The sequence below is a fragment of the Carassius carassius genome, chromosome 18 (genome assembly GCF_963082965.1).
Source record: "Carassius carassius chromosome 18, fCarCar2.1, whole genome shotgun sequence".
Classification (NCBI taxonomy): domain Eukaryota; kingdom Metazoa; phylum Chordata; class Actinopteri; order Cypriniformes; family Cyprinidae; genus Carassius; species Carassius carassius.
Genome location: NC_081772.1, coordinates 3,722,501 through 3,745,149, shown reverse-complemented (window position 1 = coordinate 3,745,149; position 22,649 = coordinate 3,722,501). Strand labels below are relative to the sequence as shown.

Here is a 22,649-nt window from a genome sequence, read left to right as displayed (position 1 = left end):
GGTTTGTGTACTTTACGAACCATTTGCAAGAGTGTCTTTCTTTTCCAGCTAACTGCAGATGTGTTGCTCTCATGTTTGACTGTGAATCAGACGTGTGAGAAGTTTTCCTCATGATAACTGCTCCTGTACAAGGGGCATCCATTTGCATTAAATGTGTTATTTCAAAAGTGATTGTACTGTTTTGTATTGTTGTGTAGGAGATGTGTTATGTATGCATATTTTCAATAAAGCATTCAGGGTTTTGAAACTCAATGAAGCATTCCACCTGGTCTGCATGGGTTAAACTGTGCCCCTTTACCTTCACAGAATATTTGATTACTTTTGGTTATTTGGTGACAAAAATAACCCTGCTACAATAAGGCAGAATAGTAATAGTGGCAGATGTACAATAATAAAGACAACTACAAAGAATATTACTTTAATATTGCTATAAAGACACTATTTGAAATTTTTCATAGCATTTAAATACTACTTTTTTTAAACTAAAGATATAATTACAATTAAAATCAATATACAAATAATCATTATTTACACGAAATAAAATAATAAAAAATGCATATATAAAACCTATAATGACAGTAATGATCCAAATATAAATAACAGTAAAAATAAGTAATGCTATTTTTAAATAATAATTGAATAAATAACATCTTATTGCAGACCACGATACATTTATTTATTCATAAACCAAAGATAAAACCAAATAAACAAACCACAACATTACAAATTAAATAAAATAAATATTATTATTATTAAAAAAAACATGGAAGCAAACAGTCCTTTTTTTGTTTTTGTTTTTTTACAGGTACAAGAGGTAGACATAGTTATTAATAAAACAGATCCTAATATCTTACTTGAAACGAGTAAGTTTGTGAAAGCGGCTTAGTGGTGTTTGCGTGGCAGCTTCGCCCCGCCCCGCCCCGCCCCCTACGTCCTCTATCGCGCGCGCACGCTGCATCCCGTCGTACGCTACAGTAATGGCGGCTCCGGTCGCTCCTCTCGATGAAGACTGGGCGGATTTTAACGAATTCAAAGTAGCCGATTCGCACACTAGCTGGACCGCGGCACCGGATAATTCACCGCAGATCCTAAACTCCGCATCTTTCGACGAGACGCTGAGCGCGAGCTTCCCTTCCTCACGCAGCGCGTGCACGAGCGTCTCAGTGAGTGAGTCCGAGTTGCTGCGCGACGACGAGTGAGTAACAAAAACATACTCCAAATATTATAACAACATGAAATATGGCATGTAGTATTTCATGTTTTAAACAGTAAATATGTTTGTGTAAATATACTCGCTCCAGTTTTAATTAACGTTACTGAAATGAGAAGATAATTAGTGGTTAGGTTTCATATTTTGCTGTTTATTTACACTACAAAAGTACCATGATTTAGTGTGCTAGTACCCTGGTACTCTGGGAAATAACTTTTTTGTACGAGGCTGACTCCAGCTCCTTATTCGCCAGCTCTTTAATCGCCAAACTATCCGTTCCACCTTAAAAATGTCTAGCGGTTGTTAATCCTTCCCCCTCAGTGCTATTGGTTGTATTTTTTAAAGGAACAGTTGCACAAAAATGACATGCTTCATACAGCAGTTAACAATGAACGTTAAAAATATATAGTTCTGTAAAAATTTATTGTATGTTTCAATAAGTGATGCTCGCGAGTGATTCTGGCAGAGTTCTTTTTTAATTTAAACGCCATGCCTTACTCAAAGTTTTTTCAACATATCCTGTATGAATGGAACAAGATAATATTGTTTGCCGCTCTTATGTAATTTTTATTAAAATGTATCCATTACTGTAAAAGATTAAATGAACATATACATTATTTATCTGTCGCACAAAATCTTGTATTACTGCAATTTCTGATGAGCTGTTGAAGAAACATGTGCCCTACTCAACTGTATTCTGACAAAGCATGTTGGGCATGTCATCATTTTGTTATTTCAAAGGTTCTCAAAAAAAGGAGCACCTACAGGGCAAGATTAATTCACTCTATAACGAAATCCTGCATTAGAAAATTTTCTGATATGGATTTCAATAGCAACTTTATGAGCCGAAAAGCATATCTGACATGTCATAATATTTTGTTTCAAAGGTTCTCAAAAAAAGTAGAGCTGAAACAACGAATCGATTAAAATCGATTATTAAAATAGTTGTCAACTAATTTAGTCATCGATTCGTTGCTAAATAACTTTTATTTGCCGTAAGCGGCATATTTCAAATCTGCGGTGACCAAAGTGTGGCAGTAATGAGCCACCGGAGGTTTTACTCAGCCAGTACAACAGGAGAAGTAGCGAATAGCCAATAGCTGGCCTTGTTTTATGTCACGTGCTTCCCGAACAGCGTCTCTGCAGCCATAGACATCATATGATGTCTATGTCTGCAGCATTCAGCGTGATGTGGGAGTACTTTACATTGAGCCTTTAAAAAAGAAGAGTAACCTGTAAACTCTGCACTACTGCACTGTTTAAGGGGACGTTCACATATCGCGTCTTTTGCGCGCTCAAGTTCGTTATTTCCAACACCGCACCGCATCGAGTTAAAAACATTTCAACTTTTCAGAATGCAGCAACCGCACCGCGGGTCATGTGACAAGAACTAACCAATCAGCTTCATCCTTTCCCGTAACAACGTTAAAAGCTCAGTCAAGATGAAAGGAACAGCTGATCATAGTTGTATATGGATTTCCATTTTGAAATAAATTTAGTAGCAGAGCTACTGCAAGCGATTTTTGAGCTGCAAATCCATTTATCCTTTGCTGAAATTTCCGCGTCTTCAAGGAGAGAGCACGTCATGGTTGCTTATCAAAGGCAGACGCCTCAGGGGCGCTTCTGCGCGAGCGCTTTGGAAAGAAGGAGAAAGCGGTGCGCCTAGCGTTTTCCACGCGTTTTTAGGCGCGATTTGTGAACGGCCCCTAAGACTTTCATTTGTGCAGATTCTCCAGTACAATGTTGTTTGCAAATGTTTAGTCGTAAAAGCTGATAACATTGCTTTTTAACAGTTAACATTTAAAGCTTTACAAACATGTTCTGTGATCAGTTTGTCGTTTACTAGTTCAAAATTCAGTCGTGCAGCCTAATTATGACTGAATGAGAGAGGTAAATGTAGATATTTGAAATGCACTTTTTTTTCTAAGTATTATTCACTGCTCTTTTTCACACAGCAGGTTTTTTGTGTGTGTCCTATTTTTTTTTTCTGGACAACCTTCTGATGGATTTTACTTTAAATTGTGAGTTCCATTCAGGTTTCATGCCATTGGCACTTTTTTTGAAGGATTGTTTACAATTTCACAGCAAAAGCTATAAAGCTTTTTCCCAGTATATAATAAAATACAATGCACTGCAATTTTATTCTGTTTTATCCTTATTCTTCGTGAAAATATGTTCTGAAAGATTCCTTAATAAGCTTTGTTCAGGATGTTAAACTACTTTAGGAGCTCTAAGGACTGCCATGGTGAAAACATTATTTGAAATCTCCTTGTGAAATTTGCTAGAGTATGGGTCAGTGTTCTGATTGCAGAAGAGTTCGACAAAGGATTACTAACACAATAAAACAACTCCAGGTATATTTTTGATGAGGATATGACAGTGCAAAATGGTTAAAATCTCTTAAATCTATGCTGAATGATAAAGACCATTTATTAATAATTTACTTGGGGAAAAAATGGGAAAAACTAAAATATAAGTACATAAACCGATTAATCGATTAATCGTAAAAATAATCGACAGATTAATCGATTATCAAAATAATCGTTAGTTGCAGCCCTAAAAAAAAGGAGCACGTAGAGGGCAAGAGTAATTCACTTTCTAATGAGATCCTGATTTGAATATTTTCTGATAATTTATTACGGAAATTTAACCCAGAGAAAATGCCCTCCAAAGCAACTGTATATGCGAAAAAGAATATTGGGCATGTCATCATTTTCTTATTTCAAAGGTTCTCAAAAAAAGGAGCACGTAAAGAGCAAGAGTAATTCACTCTCTAATGAGTTCCTGCATTAAAAACATATTCTGATGTTTTATTATGGAAATATAACCCAGAGAAAATGCCCCCAAAGCAACTTTATGGGCCGAAAAAGCATATTGGGCATGTCATCATTTTCTTGTTTCAAAGGTTCTCAAAAAAAGGAGCATGTAGAGGGCAAGAGTAATTCACTCTCTAATGAATTCGTGCATTAGAACATTTTCTGATGTTTTATTATGGAAATATAACCCAGAGAAAATGCTGTCAATAGCAACTTTATGGGCCGGAAAAGCATATTGGGCATGTCATCATTTTCTTGTTTCAAAGTTTCTCAAAAAAAGGAGCATCTAGAGGGCAAGATTAATTCAATCTCTACCGTGATCCTCAATTAGAACATTTTCTGATGTTTTATTATGGAAATATAACCCAGAGAAAATGCCCTCAAAAGCAGCTTTATGGGGCCGAAAAAGCATATTGGGCATGTCATCATTTTCTTGTTTCAAAGGTTCTTAAAAAAAGGAGCACTTAGAGGGCAAGAGTAATTCACTTTCTAACGAGATCCTGCATTAGAACATTTTCTGATGATTTATTACAGAAATATAACCCAGAGAATATGCCCCCAAAGCAACTTTATGGTCCGAAAAAGCCTATTGGGCATTGTCATCATTTTCTTGTTTCAAAGGTTCTCAAAAAAAGGAGCACGTAAAGGGCAAGAGTAATTCACTCTCTAATGAGTTCCTGCATTAAAAACATTTTCTGATGTTTTATTATGGAAATATAACCCAGGGAAAATGCCCCCAAAGCAACTTTATGGTCCGAAAAAGCCTATTGGGCATTGTCATCATTTTCTTGTTTCAAAGGTTCTCAAAAAAAGAAGCATGTAGAGGGCAAGAGTAATTCACTCTCTAACGAGATCCTGCATTAGAACATTTTCTGATGTTTTATTAAGGAAATATGATCCAGAGAATATGCCCTCAAAAGCAACTTTATGGGCCGAAAAAGCATAGTGGGCATGTCATCATTTTCTTGTTTCAAAGGTTCTCAAAAAAAGGAGCATGTAGAGGGCAAGAGTAATTGACTCTCTAACAATATCCTGCCTTAGAACATTTTCTGATGTTTTATTATGGAAATATAACCCAGAGAAAATGCTCTCAATAGCAACTTTATGAGCCGAAAAGCATATCTGACATGTCATAATATTTTTGTTTCAAAGGTTCTCAAGAAAAGGAGCACGTAGAGGGCAAGAGTAATTCACTTTCTAATGAGATCCTGCATTAGAACATTTTCTGATAATTTATTACGGAAATATAACCCAGAGAAAATGCCCTCCAAAGCAACTGTATATGCGAAAAAGCATATTGGGCATGTCATCATTTTCTTATTTCAAAGGTTCTCAATAAAAGGTGCATGTAAAGGGCAAGAGTAATTCACTCTCTACTGAAATCCTGCATTAGAACATCTTATGATTTTTTATTATGGAAATTTAACCCAGAGAAAATGCCTTCAATAGCAACTTTATGGGTCGAAAAGCATATCTGACATGTCATCATTTTCATGTTTCAAAGGTTCTCAAAAAAAGGAGCATGTAGAGGGCATGAGTAATTGACTCTCTAACAATATCCTGCCTTAGAACATTTTCTGATGATTTATTATGGAAATATGACCCAGAGAATATGCCCTCAATAGCAACTTTATGGGCCGAAAAAGCATATTGGGCATGTCATAATATTTTTGTTTCAAAGGTTCTCAAAAAAAGGAGCATGTAGAGGGCAAGAGTAATTCACTTTCTAACTAGATCTTGCATTAGAACATTTTCTGATAATTTATTACAGAAATATAACCCAGAGAAAATGCCCTCCAAAGCAACTGTATATAGGAAAAAGCATATTGGGCATGTCATCATTTTCTTATTTCAAAAGTTCTCAAAAAAAGGAGCACGTAAAGGGCAAGAGTAATTCACTTGCTACTAAAATCCTGCATTAGAACATCTTATGATGTTTTTTTATGTAAATATAACCCAGAGAATATGCCCTCAATAGCAACTTTCTGGGCCGAAAAGCATATTTGGCATTTCATAATTTTTTTGTTTCAAAGGTTCTCAAAAAAAGGAGCATGTAGAGGGCAAGAGTAATTCACTCTCTAATGAGATCCTGCATTAGAACATTTTCTGATGTTTTATTAAGGAAATATGACCCAGAGAAAATGTCCTCAATAGCAACTTTATGGGCCGAAAAAGCATATTGGGCATGTCATCATTTTCTTGTTTCAAAGGTTCTTAAAAAAAGGAGCACGTAGAGGGCAAGAGTAATTCCCTTTCTAACGAGACCCTGCATTAGGCCTAAAAAAAAAAAAAGTTTGGTTCCGGTTGGTTGTCAGTTGAGGTCATTGGTCGGTAGGGACTTATTATTATTATTTTTTTTTTTTTTTTTTTCTCCAGTGGCAGTTTTACACACACACACACGCGCGTTTATTTTAAATGTGTGTAACGGTACTTTTACGACAGTGATTCTGTATTCCCGTTTAAAGTCTGTTGTTGCCATAGACACGCAAAACGCACACACACACACACAAAAAGCCTTCGCGGGAGTTTGACAGGCGATCTCATAGTAGATTAACATGGAGGATTTGAACTTGAAAAACGGAGTGTACAGACATCTTTTTGTAGTCAAACAACATTCTTTGTTATGCTCATTTATGTGGTTTATTTGATTTTGATGCTATAAATTAACTAGAAGCAAGAGACGATCAGTTAATTTTAACTGATGATCTAACTTACAGCGATCTGTTCGACACATTCAAGAGCCACAAAACGGTATTTATTGTTTACATTTCTTTAAAAAATGACCACATTTGAAAGGTGAAATAACCAAATGAGACTTTGTTTCATATTAAAAGTAAGCTGGTAATGTTAATGTCCTCTCTGTCAGCATGTTGTCAGTGCCCTCTCTGTTCCGCGATATATTGTTGACCCCCCCCCCCCCCCCGTGTTTCTCTTTATGTTACGATTTCCAAACCTTAAGTTATAGCTCACTTTAGGAATTGACAGTTAAAGGGTTTTGATGCAATACTTAATGGTTTTTAACGGATTACTTTAGTGTAAAGCAGCATTTAAAGGAAACTGTAATTTAATTAACGATGTGTGAAAGACCGTTCTTCCCCAGTCTCATAAAATAAATTTGGGTCGCACATAAATTGACAGGGTCGGTCGGAAACCGGAACCAAACAATTTTTTTTTTAGGCCTTAGAACATTGTCTGATGTTTTATTATGGAAATTTGACCCAGAGAAAATGCCTTCCAAAGCATCTGTATATGCAGCAAAAGCATATTGGGCATGTCATCATTTTCTTGTTTCAAAGGTTCTCAAAAAAAGGAGCACGTAAAGGGCAAGAGTAATTCACTCTCAAACAAGATCCTGCATTAGAACATTTTCTGATGTTTTATTATGGAAATATGTCCTCAATAGCAAGTTTATGGGTCGAAAAAGCAAATTGGCATGTCATAATTTTCTTGTTTCAAAGGTTCTAAAAAAAGGAGCACGTAGAGGGCAAGAGTAATTCACTCTCTAACGAGATCCTGCATTAGAACATTTTTCTGATGTTTTAAGCAACTGCATATGCCTACAGTGTAGTGGGAATCACAACTTAAATACTTAAAAAGTTCCCAATAATAATAATAATAATAATTCAAAATTCATTATCTAATGAAATCCTGCATAAAAACATTTTATAATAAAAATATGAAGCTCAGAACCCGGCCCACCTAGGTAACCATATATGTTGACATTGTATCAATGGAGTGCAAACTTACATTATTTGAAAGTTTTAAAAAAGGCAATGTAGAGTATTACATAAAAATAATTCTGAAAGGAAATCTCTAGTTACAACATTTTTGTATGTTGATTTGAAAATATGATGTTCAGAACCCCTCCCACGTAGGTTCTGACTCTACCATCTAAATGTCTCAACAGAAATCAAGACTCATCCGACCAGGCAACATTTTTCCAGTCTTCAACTGTCCAATTTTGGTGAGCTTGTGCATATTGTAGACTCTTTTTCCTATTTGTAGTGGAGATGAGTGGTACCCAGTGGGGTCTTCTGCTGTTGTAGCCCATCCGCCTCAAGGTTGTGCGTGTTGTGGCTTCAAAAATGCTTTGCTGCATACCTTGGTTGTAACAAGTGGTTATTTCAGTCAAAGTTGCTCTTCTATCAGCTTGAATCAGTCAGCCCATTCTCCTCTGACCTCTAGCATCAACAAGGCATTTTTGCCCACAGGACTGCCGGACAAACTGGATGTTTTTCCCTTTTCACACCATTCTTTGTAAACCCTAGAAATGGTTGTGTGTGAAAATCCCAGTAACTGAGCATATTGTGAAATACTCAGACCAGCCTGTCTGGCACCAACAAACATGCCACGCTCAAAATTGCTTAAATCACCTTTCTTTCCCATTCTGACATTCAGTTTGGAGTTCAGGAGATTGTGTTGACCAGGACCACACCCCTAAATGCATTGAAGCAACTGCCATCTGATTGGTTGATTAGATAATTGCATTAATGAGAAATTGAACAACTGTTCCTAATAATCCTTTTAATAATTTTGCTTTAAGCCCTGAAGTCCAGCTGCTTGCAGCGCTAGGGTTTTTTGCTACAGAGAGCTTCATCGAGGTTGTGGGAGAGAGCTACGGCCTAATCAAGACCTCGGTGTGGAGGTGCATCCACTGTCACCAACGCCCTTCTGTGCCATGCCGGGGATTACATCTGGCTGGCGGCAACATGTCAGGAGGTCCAGGAGGTCCAGGAGGTGCAGCAGGGCTGTCATGACATTGCTGGCATCCCCAGAGTCTTGGGCCTGTTGGATGGCACACTCGCCCTATCGCCAATCCATCAGTGATTGATCTGGCGTACATATCGTGAAAGGGATACGCGGCCATAAATGTGCAGGTTATAGTAGACCATATATATATAGGGTTGTGATCTCCGACTAGGTCGCAAGGTCCAGCAAAACTTCAAGTTCCTCTGACGAGAAGCTTATTGACCTTTTTTTTACGTTGCTTCCCCACCATATTCTGTATATAACTCTCTCTGTTTATTGTAGATAGGTTGCTTTTTATTGAAAACATTAACCAATGGCAATCAATACCACATTAAACAGAAGTAACTGCAGCTGCTTGTCAATCAATTCTGATTGTAAAGTACCTTAACCCTAGTATAAAAGTGTATTACACAATTTTTAGAGGTCGTTAAACCCAAGACAAGAAACGGCACAAGTGGCACAATGGGATAAGGAGGGTGGATGATTAGCGAGGGATACCCTGTTCATCTAACCGTCACAACATATGGTGTGAACATATTACTGACCATTTTATAATTTAATTTATAGTATATATTTTTCTGATTACTTAAACTATGTTAAAATAAATGTTACTGGAATAATTTGAGGAATGTTTCATTTGCATTGAACGTGTTGTCTTTCTTAACGCTGTAATGCACCTTCGCGTGAAGTGGAAAATCGATTCCTGAGCAATCGATGCCAACTAATTCAGCACTTTCACTTGGGATAGCGCTTTTGTAACGTCGAACGTAAGCGGCAGCGTGTTAAGAAGCTTCCTAAGGGACACTTAGGGGAACACACTTAAAAACAGATATATCTTTCGAGGTCTTCTTAGTGCGCTAAGAGTGAGCGTTATTGGGGAACCGGGCCATGAACTGTAGCACATTGGCAGTACAAATATGTAGCCATTTCTGTAATTTGTTTTAATTAAGTGTGTGGCTTACCTTTTTTAAGAACCTTTAATACAAAAAAATTATGACATGCCAAATATGCTTTTTTGGCCCATTAAGTTGCTATTGAGTATTTTCTCTGGGTTATATTTTCATAATAAAACATCAGAAAATGTTCTAATGCAGGATTTTGTTAGAGAGTGAATAAGTCTTGCCCTGAACGTGCTCATTTTTTTGAGAACCTTTGAAACAAGAAAATGATGACATGCCAAATATGCTTTTCCGGCTCATAAAAGTTACTATTGACAGCATTTTCTCTGGGTTACATTTCCATAATAAAACATCAGAAAACGTTCTAATGCACGAATTCATTAGAGAGTGAATTACTCTTGCCCTCTACATGCTCCTTTTTTTGAGAACATTTGAAACAAGAAAATGATGACATGCCCAATATGCTTTTTCGGCCCATAAAGTTGCTTTGGGGGCATATTTTCTGGGTTATATTTCCATAATAAAACATCAGAATATGTTTTTAATGCAGGAACTCATTAGAGAGTGAATTACTCTTGCCCTTTACGTGCTCCTTTTTTTGAGAACATTTGAAATAAGAAAATGATGACTTGCCTAATATGCTTTTTCGCATATACAGTTGCTTTGGAGGGCATTTTCTCTGGGTTATATTTCCGTAATAAATGATCAGAAAATGTTCTAATGCAGGATCTCGTTAGAAAGTGAATTACTCTTGCCCTCTACATGCTCCTTTTTTGAGAACCTTTGAAACAAGAAAATGATTTCATGCCCAATATGCTTTTCCGGCCCATAAAGTTGCAATTGACAGCATTTTCTCTGGGTTATATGTCCATAATCAAACATCAGAAAATGTTCTAATGCAGGGTTTAGTTAGAGAGTGAATTACTCTTGCCCTCTACATGATCCTTTTTTTGAGAACCTTTGAAACAAGAAAATGATGACATGCCCAATATTCTTTTTGGGCATATACAGATGCATCGGAGGACATATTCTCTGGGTCATATTTCCATAATAAAACATCAGAAAATGTTCTAATGCAGGATTTCGTTACAGAGTGAATTACTCTTGCCCTCTACATGTTCCATTTTTTGAGAACCTTTGAAACAAGAAAATAATGACATGCCAAATATGCTTTTTCGGCCCATAAAGTTGCTATTGGGTATTTTCTCTGGGTTATATTTTCATAATAAAACATCAGAAAATGTTCCAATGCAGGATTTTGTTAGAGAGTGAATTAGTCTTGCCCTGAACATGCTCATTTTTTTGAGAACCTTTGAAACAAGAAATGATGACATGCCTAATATGCTTTTCGCATATACAGTTGCTTTGGAGGTCATATTCTCTGGGTTATATTTCCATAACAAATCACCATAAAATGTTTTAATGCAGGATCTCATAAGAGAGTGAATTACTCTTGCCCTCTAAATGCCCCCTTTTTTGAGAACCTTTGAAACAAAAAAATGATGATATGCCCAATATGCGTTTTCGCTCCATAAAGTTGCTTTGGAGGGCATTTTCTCTGGGTCATATTTCCTTGATAAAACATCAGAAAATGTTCTAATGCAGGATCTCGTTAGAGAGTGAATTACTCTTGCCCTCTACTTAATCCTTTATTTGAGAACCATTGAAACAAGAAAATGATGACATGCCAAATATGCTTTTCCGGCCCATAAAGTTGCTTTTGAGAGCATTTTCTCTGGGTTATATTTCCATAATAAAACATCAGGAAATGTTCTAATGCAGAAACTCATTAGAGAGTGAATTACTCTTGCCCTTTACGTGCTACTTTTTTTGAGAACCTTTGAAATAAGAAAATGATGACATGCCCAATATGCTTTTTCGCATATACAGTTGCTTTGGAGGGCATATTCTCTGGGTTATATATCCATAATAAAACATCAGAAAATGTTCTGATGCAGGATCTCGTTAGAGAGTGAATTACTCTCTCCCTCTACGTGCTCTTTTTTTTGAGAACCTTTGAAACAAGAAAATTATGACATGTCAGATATGCTTTTCGACCCATAAAGTTGCTATTGAAGGCATTTTCTCTGGGTTAAATTTCCATAATAAAAAAATCATAAGATGTTCTACTGCAGGATTTCAGTAGAGAGTGAATTACTCTTGCCCTTTACATGCTCCTTTAATTGAGAACCTTTGAAACAAGAAAATGATGACATGCCCACTATGCTTTTTCGGCCCATAAAGTTGCTTTTGAGGGCATATTCTCTGGGTCATATTTCCTTAATAAAACATCAGAAAATGTTCTAATGCAGGATCTCGTTAGAGAGTGAATTACTCTTGCCCTCTACGTGCTCCTTTTTTTGAGAACCTTTGAAACAAGAAAATGATGACATGCCCAATAGGCTTTTTCGGACCATAAAGTTGCTTTGGGGGCATTTTCTCTGGGTTATATTTCCATAATAAAACATCAGAAAATGTTTTTAATGCAGGAACTCATTAGAGTGTGAATTACTCTTGCCCTTTACGTGCTCCTTTTTTTGAGAACCTTTGAAATAAGAAAATGATGACATGCCCAATATGCTTTTTCGCATATACAGTTGCTTTGGAGGGCATATTCTCTGGGTTATATTTCCGTAATAAATCATCAGAAAATGTTCTAATGCAGGATCTCGTTAGAAAGTGAATTACTCTTGCCCTCTAAGTGCTCCTTTTTTTAAGAACCTTTGAAACAAGAAAATGATGACATGCCCAATATGCTTTTTCGGCCCCATAAAGCTGCTATTGAGGGCATTTTCTCTGGGTTATATTTCCATAATAAAACATCAGAAAATGTTCTAATTGAGGATCACGTTAGAGATTGAATTACTCTTGCCCTCTACATGCTTCTTTTTTTGAGAAACTTTGAATCAAGGAAATGATGACATGCCAAATATGCTTTTCCGGCCCATGAAGTTGCTATTGACAGCATTTTCTCTGGGTTATATTTCCATAATAAAACATCAGAAAATGTTCTAATGCACGAATTCATTAGAGAGTGAATTACTCTTGCCCTCTACATGCTCCTTTTTTTGAGAACCTTTGAAACAAGAAAATGATGACATGCCCAATATGCTTTTTCGGCCCATAAAGTTGCTTTGGGGGCATTTTCTCTGGGTTATATTTCCGTAATAAATTATCAGAAAATGTTCTAATACAGGATCTCATTAGAAAGTGAATTACTCTTGCCCTCTACGTGCTCCTTTTTTTGGGAACCTTTGAAACAAAAATATTATGACATGTCAGATATGCTTTTCGGCTCATAAAGTTGCTATTGAGGGCATTTTCTCTGGGTCATATTTCCATAATAAATCATCAGAAAATGTTCTAATGCAGGATCTCGTTAGAAAGTGAATTACTCTTGCCCTCTAAGTGCTCCTTTTTTTGAGAACCTTTGAAACAAGAAAATGATTACATGCCCAATATGCCTTTTCGGCCCAAATTTGCCGTTGAGGGCATATTCTCTGGGTTATATTTCCGTAATAAACTATCAGAAAATGTTCTAATTGAGGATCACGTTAGAGATTGAATTACTCTTGCCCTCTACATGCTTCTTTTTTTGAGAAACTTTGAATCAAGGAAATGATGACATGCCAAATATGCTTTTCCGGCCCATAAAGTTGCTATTGACAGCATTTTCTCTGGGTTATATTTCCATAATAAAACATCAGAAAATGTTCTAATGCACGAATTCATTAGAGAGTGAATTACTCTTGCCCTCTACATGCTCCTTTTTTTGAGAACCTTTGAAACAAGAAAATGATGACATGCCCAATATGCTTTTCCGGCCCATAAAGTTGCAATTGACAGCATTTTCTCTGGGTTATATGTCCATAATCAAACATCAGAAAATGTTCTAATGCAGGGTTTAGTTAGAGAGTGAATTACTCTTGCCCTCTACATGATCCTTTTTTTGAGAACCTTTGAAACAAGAAAATGATGACATGCCCAATATTCTTTTTGGGCATATACAGATGCATCGGAGGACATATTCTCTGGGTCATATTTCCATAATAAAACATCAGAAAATGTTCTAATGCAGGATTTCGTTACAGAGTGAATTACTCTTGCCCTCTACATGTTCCATTTTTTGAGAACCTTTGAAACAAGAAAATAATGACATGCCAAATATGCTTTTTCGGCCCATAAAGTTGCTATTGGGTATTTTCTCTGGGTTATATTTTCATAATAAAACATCAGAAAATGTTCCAATGCAGGATTTTGTTAGAGAGTGAATTAGTCTTGCCCTGAACATGCTCATTTTTTTGAGAACCTTTGAAACAAGAAATGATGACATGCCTAATATGCTTTTCGCATATACAGTTGCTTTGGAGGTCATATTCTCTGGGTTATATTTCCATAACAAATCACCATAAAATGTTTTAATGCAGGATCTCATAAGAGAGTGAATTACTCTTGCCCTCTAAATGCCCCCTTTTTTGAGAACCTTTGAAACAAAAAAATGATGATATGCCCAATATGCGTTTTCGCTCCATAAAGTTGCTTTGGAGGGCATTTTCTCTGGGTCATATTTCCTTGATAAAACATCAGAAAATGTTCTAATGCAGGATCTCGTTAGAGAGTGAATTACTCTTGCCCTCTACTTAATCCTTTATTTGAGAACCATTGAAACAAGAAAATGATGACATGCCAAATATGCTTTTCCGGCCCATAAAGTTGCTTTTGAGAGCATTTTCTCTGGGTTATATTTCCATAATAAAACATCAGGAAATGTTCTAATGCAGAAACTCATTAGAGAGTGAATTACTCTTGCCCTTTACGTGCTACTTTTTTTGAGAACCTTTGAAATAAGAAAATGATGACATGCCCAATATGCTTTTTCGCATATACAGTTGCTTTGGAGGGCATATTCTCTGGGTTATATATCCATAATAAAACATCAGAAAATGTTCTGATGCAGGATCTCGTTAGAGAGTGAATTACTCTCTCCCTCTACGTGCTCTTTTTTTTGAGAACCTTTGAAACAAGACAATTATGACATGTCAGATATGCTTTTCGACCCATAAAGTTGCTATTGAAGGCATTTTCTCTGGGTTAAATTTCCATAATAAAAAAATCATAAGATGTTCTACTGCAGGATTTCAGTAGAGAGTGAATTACTCTTGCCCTTTACATGCTCCTTTAATTGAGAACCTTTGAAACAAGAAAATGATGACTTGCCCACTATGCTTTTTCGGCCCATAAAGTTGCTTTTGAGGGCATATTCTCTGGGTCATATTTCCTTAATAAAACATCAGAAAATGTTCTAATGCAGGATCTCGTTAGAGAGTGAATTACTCTTGCCCTCTACGTGCTCCTTTTTTTGAGAACCTTTGAAACAAGAAAATGATGACATGCCCAATAGGCTTTTTCGGACCATAAAGTTGCTTTGGGGGCATTTTCTCTGGGTTATATTTCCATAATAAAACATCAGAAAATGTTTTTAATGCAGGAACTCATTAGAGTGTGAATTACTCTTGCCCTTTACGTGCTCCTTTTTTTGAGAACCTTTGAAATAAGATAATGATGACATGCCCAATATGCTTTTTCGCATATACAGTTGCTTTGGAGGGCATATTCTCTGGGTTATATTTCCGTAATAAATCATCAGAAAATGTTCTAATGCAGGATCTCGTTAGAAAGTGAATTACTCTTGCCCTCTAAGTGCTCCTTTTTTTTAAGAACCTTTGAAACAAGAAAATGATGACATGCCCAATATGCTTTTTCGGCCCCATAAAGCTGCTATTGAGGGCATTTTCTCTGGGTTATATTTCCATAATAAAACATCAGAAAATGTTCTAATTGAGGATCACGTTAGAGATTGAATTACTCTTGCCCTCTACATGCTTCTTTTTTTGAGAAACTTTGAATCAAGGAAATGATGACATGCCAAATATGCTTTTCCGGCCCATGAAGTTGCTATTGACAGCATTTTCTCTGGGTTATATTTCCATAATAAAACATCAGAAAATGTTCTAATGCACGAATTCATTAGAGAGTGAATTACTCTTGCCCTCTACATGCTCCTTTTTTTGAGAACCTTTGAAACAAGAAAATGATGACATGCCCAATATGCTTTTTCGGCCCATAAAGTTGCTTTGGGGGCATTTTCTCTGGGTTATATTTCCGTAATAAATTATCAGAAAATGTTCTAATACAGGATCTCATTAGAAAGTGAATTACTCTTGCCCTCTACGTGCTCCTTTTTTTGGGAACCTTTGAAACAAAAATATTATGACATGTCAGATATGCTTTTCGGCTCATAAAGTTGCTATTGAGGGCATTTTCTCTGGGTCATATTTCCATAATAAATCATCAGAAAATGTTCTAATGCAGGATCTCGTTAGAAAGTGAATTACTCTTGCCCTCTAAGTGCTCCTTTTTTTGAGAACCTTTGAAACAAGAAAATGATTACATGCCCAATATGCCTTTTCGGCCCAAATTTGCCGTTGAGGGCATATTCTCTGGGTTATATTTCCGTAATAAACTATCAGAAAATGTTCTAATTGAGGATCACGTTAGAGATTGAATTACTCTTGCCCTCTACATGCTTCTTTTTTTGAGAAACTTTGAATCAAGGAAATGATGACATGCCAAATATGCTTTTCCGGCCCATAAAGTTGCTATTGACAGCATTTTCTCTGGGTTATATTTCCATAATAAAACATCACAAAATGTTCTAATGCACGAATTCATTAGAGAGTGAATTACTCTTGCCCTCTACATGCTCCTTTTTTTGAGAACCTTTGAAACAAGAAAATGATGACATGCCCAATATGCTTTTTCGGCCCATAAAGTTGCTTTGGGGGCATTTTCTCTGGGTTATATTTCCATAATAAAACATCAGAATATGTTTTTAATGCAGGAACTCATTAGAGAGTGAATTACTCTTGCCCTTTACGTGCTCCTTTTTTTGAGAACCTTTGAAATAAGAAAATGATGACATGCCCAATATGCTTTTTTGCATATACAGTTGCTTTGGAGGGCATTTTCTCTGGGTTATATTTCCGTAATAAATTATCAGAAAATGTTCTAATGCAGGATCTCATTAGAAAGTGAATTACTCTTGCCCTCTAAGTGCTCCTTTTTTTGAGAACCTTTGAAACAAAAATATTATGACATGTCAGATATACTTTTCGGCTCATAAAGTTGCTATTGAGGGCATTTTCTCTGGGTCATATTTCCATAATAAGTCATCAGAAAATGTTCTAATGCAGGGTTTAGTTAGAGAGTGAATTACTCTTGCCCTCTACATGATCCTTTTTTTGAGAACCTTTGAAACAAGAAAATGATTACATGCCCAATATGCTTTTTCGGCCCATAAAGTTGCTATTGAGGGCATATTCTCTGGGTTATATTTACATAATAAAATATCATAAGATGTTCTAATGCAGGATTTCAGTAGAGAGTGAATTACTCTTGCCCTCTACGTGCTTCTTTTTTTGAGAACCTTGAAACAAGAAAATTATGACATGCCCAATATGCTTTTTCGGCCCATAAAGTTTCTATTGAAGGCATATTCTCTGGATCATAGTTCCATAACACAATATCAGAAAATTTTCTAATGCAGGATTTCGTTATAGAGTGAATTAATCTTGCCCTGTAGGTGCTCCTTTTTTTGAGAACCTTTGAAATAACAAAATGATGACATGCCCAACATGCTTTGTCAGAATACAGTTGAGTAGGGCACGTTTCTTCAACAGCTCATCAGAAATTGCAGTAATACAAGATTTTGTGCGACAGATAAATAATGTATATGTTCATTTAATCTTTTACAGTAATGGATACATTTTAATAAAAATTACATAAGAGCGGCAAACAATATTATCTTGTTCCATTCATACAGGATATGTTGAAAAAACTTTGAGTAAGGCATGGCGTTTAAATTAAAAAAGAAGTCTGCCTGAATCACTCGCGAGCATCACTTATTGAAACATACAATAAATTTTTACAGAACTATATATTTTTAACGTTCATTGTTAACTGCTGTATGAAGCATGTCATTTTTGTGCAACTGTTCCTTTAAAAAATACAACCAATAGCACTGAGGGGGAAGGATTAACAACCGCTAGACATTTTTAAGGTGGAACGGATAGTTTGGCGAATAAGGAGCTGGAGTCAGCCTCGTCTTTTTTGTAAGGGTATTTTGTATATGTCATATTAGCTAATTATACCAAAATCTTCCTGCAAAAAAGTACCGTGGTACAATATTTTAGAAGTCATACTCTGATAATGAAATATTGAATTATTTTTATAAAGTAAACGGTAGAATTACTTTTATAGCGTTATCAATATTACAAGATGAACATTACTGGACTGATGCAACTTAGATTTACTAAAAGCAGGGTTTTGATGAACGTTTATTTGTTCAACTCTCAATCATTATTGTACTGCATTGCATTATATGTTTTGAAATGACTGAGATTGGATCATAAAACTAAATATTTTTTTGAATTAGTTTTTGAATTAGGAGTGCAAAAAACACATAGGGTGAACACAAAACACAACAACAAAACACAAAAACATCAATAAAACGGCAATGGTGGTAACAGCAATGGAAAATAAGCAGAAATGACAAATGGGTAATAGTAGAAGTATTTAAATAGTAATAGCATGTATAATTATAATGATAATAATATTTTTTTAAACTAAATATTAATGTCCTCTTACTAAGACATTACTGAGAGAAATAGAGTTACAGCTGATATTTATGTCTGCTATACTTTTATCTAAATCTTATTGATTTACATTGCAAGCGAACAAAATTTGAAATTACTTTTTGGCCATATAAATATCAGCAACTGCATCAAATTGCATATTTTTCCAAATCAGAAGCCAGATTACAGACAAAAACATATATGCAAACTTTTTTTTTCTTTTTGGATTTTGTCTAATTGTACAATAAACTATTCTATTTGGGGAAAAAAATAATAATTTCATATGTTCCACAGGGTTGAGTGTATGAAGCCATAACCTGCAAATATGAACCTTATGAAATCTTGTAGATACTGTCTTTCTAATTAATTCTTCTGTTTTCTTGTTGTTTCAAAGGATATGGAACACTTTGACGGAGAACTACGGCAATGTGATGCCAGTGGACTGGAAAACATCTCACACTCGTTCACTTCACCTGCCCACGCTGAACATCAGACCTCAGGAGGTGAGATTCATGTGTTCATCCATTCATCCATCTCTCTTTCAATCAGTACAGACAGAGCTCTCACTATACATGTGTGTATTTCAGAGGGTGGAGGTCAATAATCTTGACGAGTCTGATGACGAGGAGCTCAGAGATCAGATGGACATGCACACCATCATCATCTCATGTGTGAACGAGGAGCCGCTGTTTACTGCAGAACAGGTTTATACACTTCATACCTTTGAGACTAAATAAGTTAGGGCCAGATATCGATGCAATAATAACTTTCCTCCATCATAGAAACCTGTTTACAGCAGTATATTTAATGCCAAACATGATTTGGGTATTTTATAACCTCATAACCTGTGTGTTAATCAGGTCATAGAAGAGATTGAAGAGATCATGCAACAGTCTCCAGACGACGAGGAATACGAGAGTCCGTCTCAGTTTGACCTCTCCTTGATGTCACATGAGTTACATGTGCTCACACAATCCACATCCAGAAGCAGCTGCGAGGAGCGTAAGTACTGCATGTGTGTATTCATGGCTTTTTACTGTCAGCTGAACCCCTTTTGATCTAAAATATTTCAAGTTAATTTTTCAATAATTTAACAACATTTTTGCATGGTTCTCTGATTTTAGTTAATGGTCATGTGGCATCCAGGTAAACAAATAAAATATTTAATCTTTTTGTTGTTTTATTTTAATTTTATAATTAATTTTTCCTAATTTTTTTATTTTTATTAAATTATATTTTTTGTTTTTACATTATTTATTCATTCATATACATACATATCTATCTATATATATATACACACACACACACACACACAATTATTTTTATAATTTTTTCCTCTACTCAGAATCCCCTGCAAGTTCCCTCATGAACCCCAGTGTGAGAAACCCTGCCTTTGATAATTAAGTGTTAAATAATGATTACTGTATAAATATAAAGCATGGATTTTATAAGTAAAGATACCTTAAAACCAAGTCGACACTAAAATATAATGTAATGATACCAGTCTTTCTAAGTGATCAAACTTCAAAACAATAGAAAACCTCTCACTGCTCTCAATGTTTTAGTTCTTTATTCCTGACAGTTTTCTTAAACAATTGTATGAAATGCTTATTTATGTGTGACTGTTGTACATGACTGCCTGTTAATATTTTATTTTTAGTTTGTACATTAGCACAGGGTTTCCCAAATGGCTTCAATTTATATTATATTACTTTTCGTTATTTATATTAAGAGGGTGCACAGTTAATTGAAATCTTATATAAAATTGCTATATAATTTATAAATATAGTTTTAGATATATAGTTTTTATTTGAGATTAAATGTCATATTGCAGTTCAAATCGCAGTCACAATACACTGTAGATCATTTTAAAACGAAAATGATCAAAATAAAACACTTATGTTTTATCTGTTCACTTGCATGCCATCTGACCTTTGACCAACATCAGAGAAAATGCAAATGTGTCATTGAGGAATTAAAATAGTAACTGAAATTCTCACGTATTCTATGTATTGAGGGGTTTGGTTGATAAAAAAAAGAATGACAACCCATGCACTGGCATGTTTTTGTAGTGTATTTTACTAAAAAGTACTTTTGAGGGATGTTATATTGGAAGTTCACACAGATCTCTGTCAGAGAGTAGTGTTGAAACGAGTGTGTTATGAAATAACAGTGCTGTAGAAATGAAGATAAGCTTGTGTTTTTGAATGACTGCAGACTTTTTACTCAATCGTTTGATCTTTTCACGCCTCTCTGTCTCAGGGTTGCGTGGTCTGTGCGTGTCTGAGCTGCTGGAGCGTCTGGAGGAAGTGGAGCGACAGATCCGTGGTTTCTCCGAGGAGCTGATCTATCAGCTGGCAGTGAGGGAGGAGCTGGACTATGAGAAGGAGGTGAAGAACACATTCATCTCGGCGCTCATCGACGTGCAGAACAGACAGAAAGAACATCGAGAGCTGCTGAAGAAAAAGAGGAAGATAAAGGCCACAGGCGGCAATCAGATATCCAACCGCTCACATGTGCCAGGAACCGTAAGGATGCTAATCACTCATTATCAAGCCCACACAAAAATCCCATCCGCAGAAATCTCCATAGATTTCTGTAGGACTGGAACATTTTCAAAGCTCTGTACAAAACCCTCGTCTGTTCAATTACCAAACAATTTGGCTAAATTCATAATGCTTTCAAATATCAATACTAATTTAGCTTCATTTTATACATTTTGACATGTTTAAATACATTCAGGGAAAACCTATCTGTTCTCGAATAATTATAATATATTTTTTTGTTCATGTTCTGTCATAAAAAATAAAAAAAAACAGTTTAATAATCTATGAAAGTGGTATGTTTTTGATTGTCTTTGTCTGTTTTCCAGTATTTGACGACGGTGATCCCGTATGACAGGAGCAGCGGAGCGCCGTCTGTAGAAGACCTGCAGATCCTGACCAAGAGTGAGTCAACGTGAACGCTAGTGTCTCTGTTTATTAACATCTCTTCAGGGTGACCCAATTATGAAAGTACAAAAATGAGACTTTGGTCAGGTAATTTCTGTGAACTTCTAATATATGTGCTTAAAGGAGTACTCCACCCCAAAACTTTTGGATGAAAACCTGGAGGCTTGTGACTGTCGCATAGACTGCCAAGTATATAACAGTGTCCATAAAAGGTGTGAAAAGTCGTTGTCAGAATACTCCATCTGCCATTAGACATGCAATCTGAGTTATGTGAAGTGACGGGAACACTTTTTGTAAGCGAAGAAAACAAAAATAACGACATTATTCAATAATTCCTTTGTCGACGGTCTTCTCTGTGTCACTCCATATCACCGTGCTGCGATATCTTCTGTGTCCTCCTCACCACAAGGATGTGCTTTTTCTATGTGTATTTAGCTTTGATTTTAAATAAAACAGCATCCTTGTGGTGCGGAGGACACAGAAGATATCGCAGCACGGTGATATGGAGTGACACAGAGGAGACCGTCGACAAAGGAATTATTGAATAAAGTCGTTATTTTTGTTTCCTTCGCTTACAAAAAGTTTTCCAGTCGCTTCATATAACTAAGATTGCACGTCTAATGGCAGATGAAGTATTCTGACAACGACTTTTCATATATTTTCTTGGACCTTGAAACTGTTATTTCCTCATCAGTAAAGCCGGTTCTGTGATTAGTAGTAAATCACCATCACCTGCTTTCAGATTGAGCAGCTTTCACTACACAGATCCGTAGTTCTCTGACAATTAGGCAAAACCGCGCTCATAATCGCAGATGAATCGAGATAGATTTCGAACGCGATATCGCCTAGCTTGTCAGAGAACTACGGCTCTGTGTAGTGAAAGCCACTCAATCTGAAAGCAGGTGATGGTGATTTACTACTAATCACGGGACCGGCTTTAATGACAAAATGCGCATGACAATTGAATGCGATTAATTGCACAGCCCTACTATGGGACAGTCTCAAGCCTCCAGGTTTTCATCCAAAATATCTTAAATTGTGTTCCAAAGACTAACTGACGGGTTTGGAACGACATGGGGGTAAGTGATTTAATGACAACATTTTCATTTTAGGGTGGAGTATCCCTTTAACATGATCTTTTAAACTGTATCTTGGATTAGTATAGATGATTGTCATTAAAATATTCAATTATAATTTAAATATTATTTAAGTTATATAATGTAACCTGCTGTTTGGAGTTTTTGAAGAAGAAATGTATACATTAAATTGATCAAAAGTTACAGCAAAGACATTTATAATGTTTCAAAAGAACTCAATTTTTAATAAATGCT

At 35.9% G+C, this 22,649-nt stretch overlaps 1 protein-coding gene across 1 annotated transcript in view; it reads left to right on the top strand.

The window, feature by feature from the left end:
* The first annotated feature begins 902 nt into the window (after window positions 1-902).
* LOC132092136 (fasciculation and elongation protein zeta-2-like) overlaps window positions 903-22,649 on the top strand; it is a 23,352-nt gene continuing 1,605 nt past the window's right edge. Inside the window, exons 1-6 of the mRNA XM_059498227.1 lie at window positions 903-1,195; window positions 18,762-18,870; window positions 18,955-19,071; window positions 19,228-19,369; window positions 20,630-20,895; window positions 21,240-21,315. Of these exons, the coding sequence (XP_059354210.1) occupies window positions 978-1,195; window positions 18,762-18,870; window positions 18,955-19,071; window positions 19,228-19,369; window positions 20,630-20,895; window positions 21,240-21,315 (928 nt within the window). The 5' untranslated portion in view covers window positions 903-977. The remainder of the gene's footprint in view (window positions 1,196-18,761; window positions 18,871-18,954; window positions 19,072-19,227; window positions 19,370-20,629; window positions 20,896-21,239; window positions 21,316-22,649) is intronic.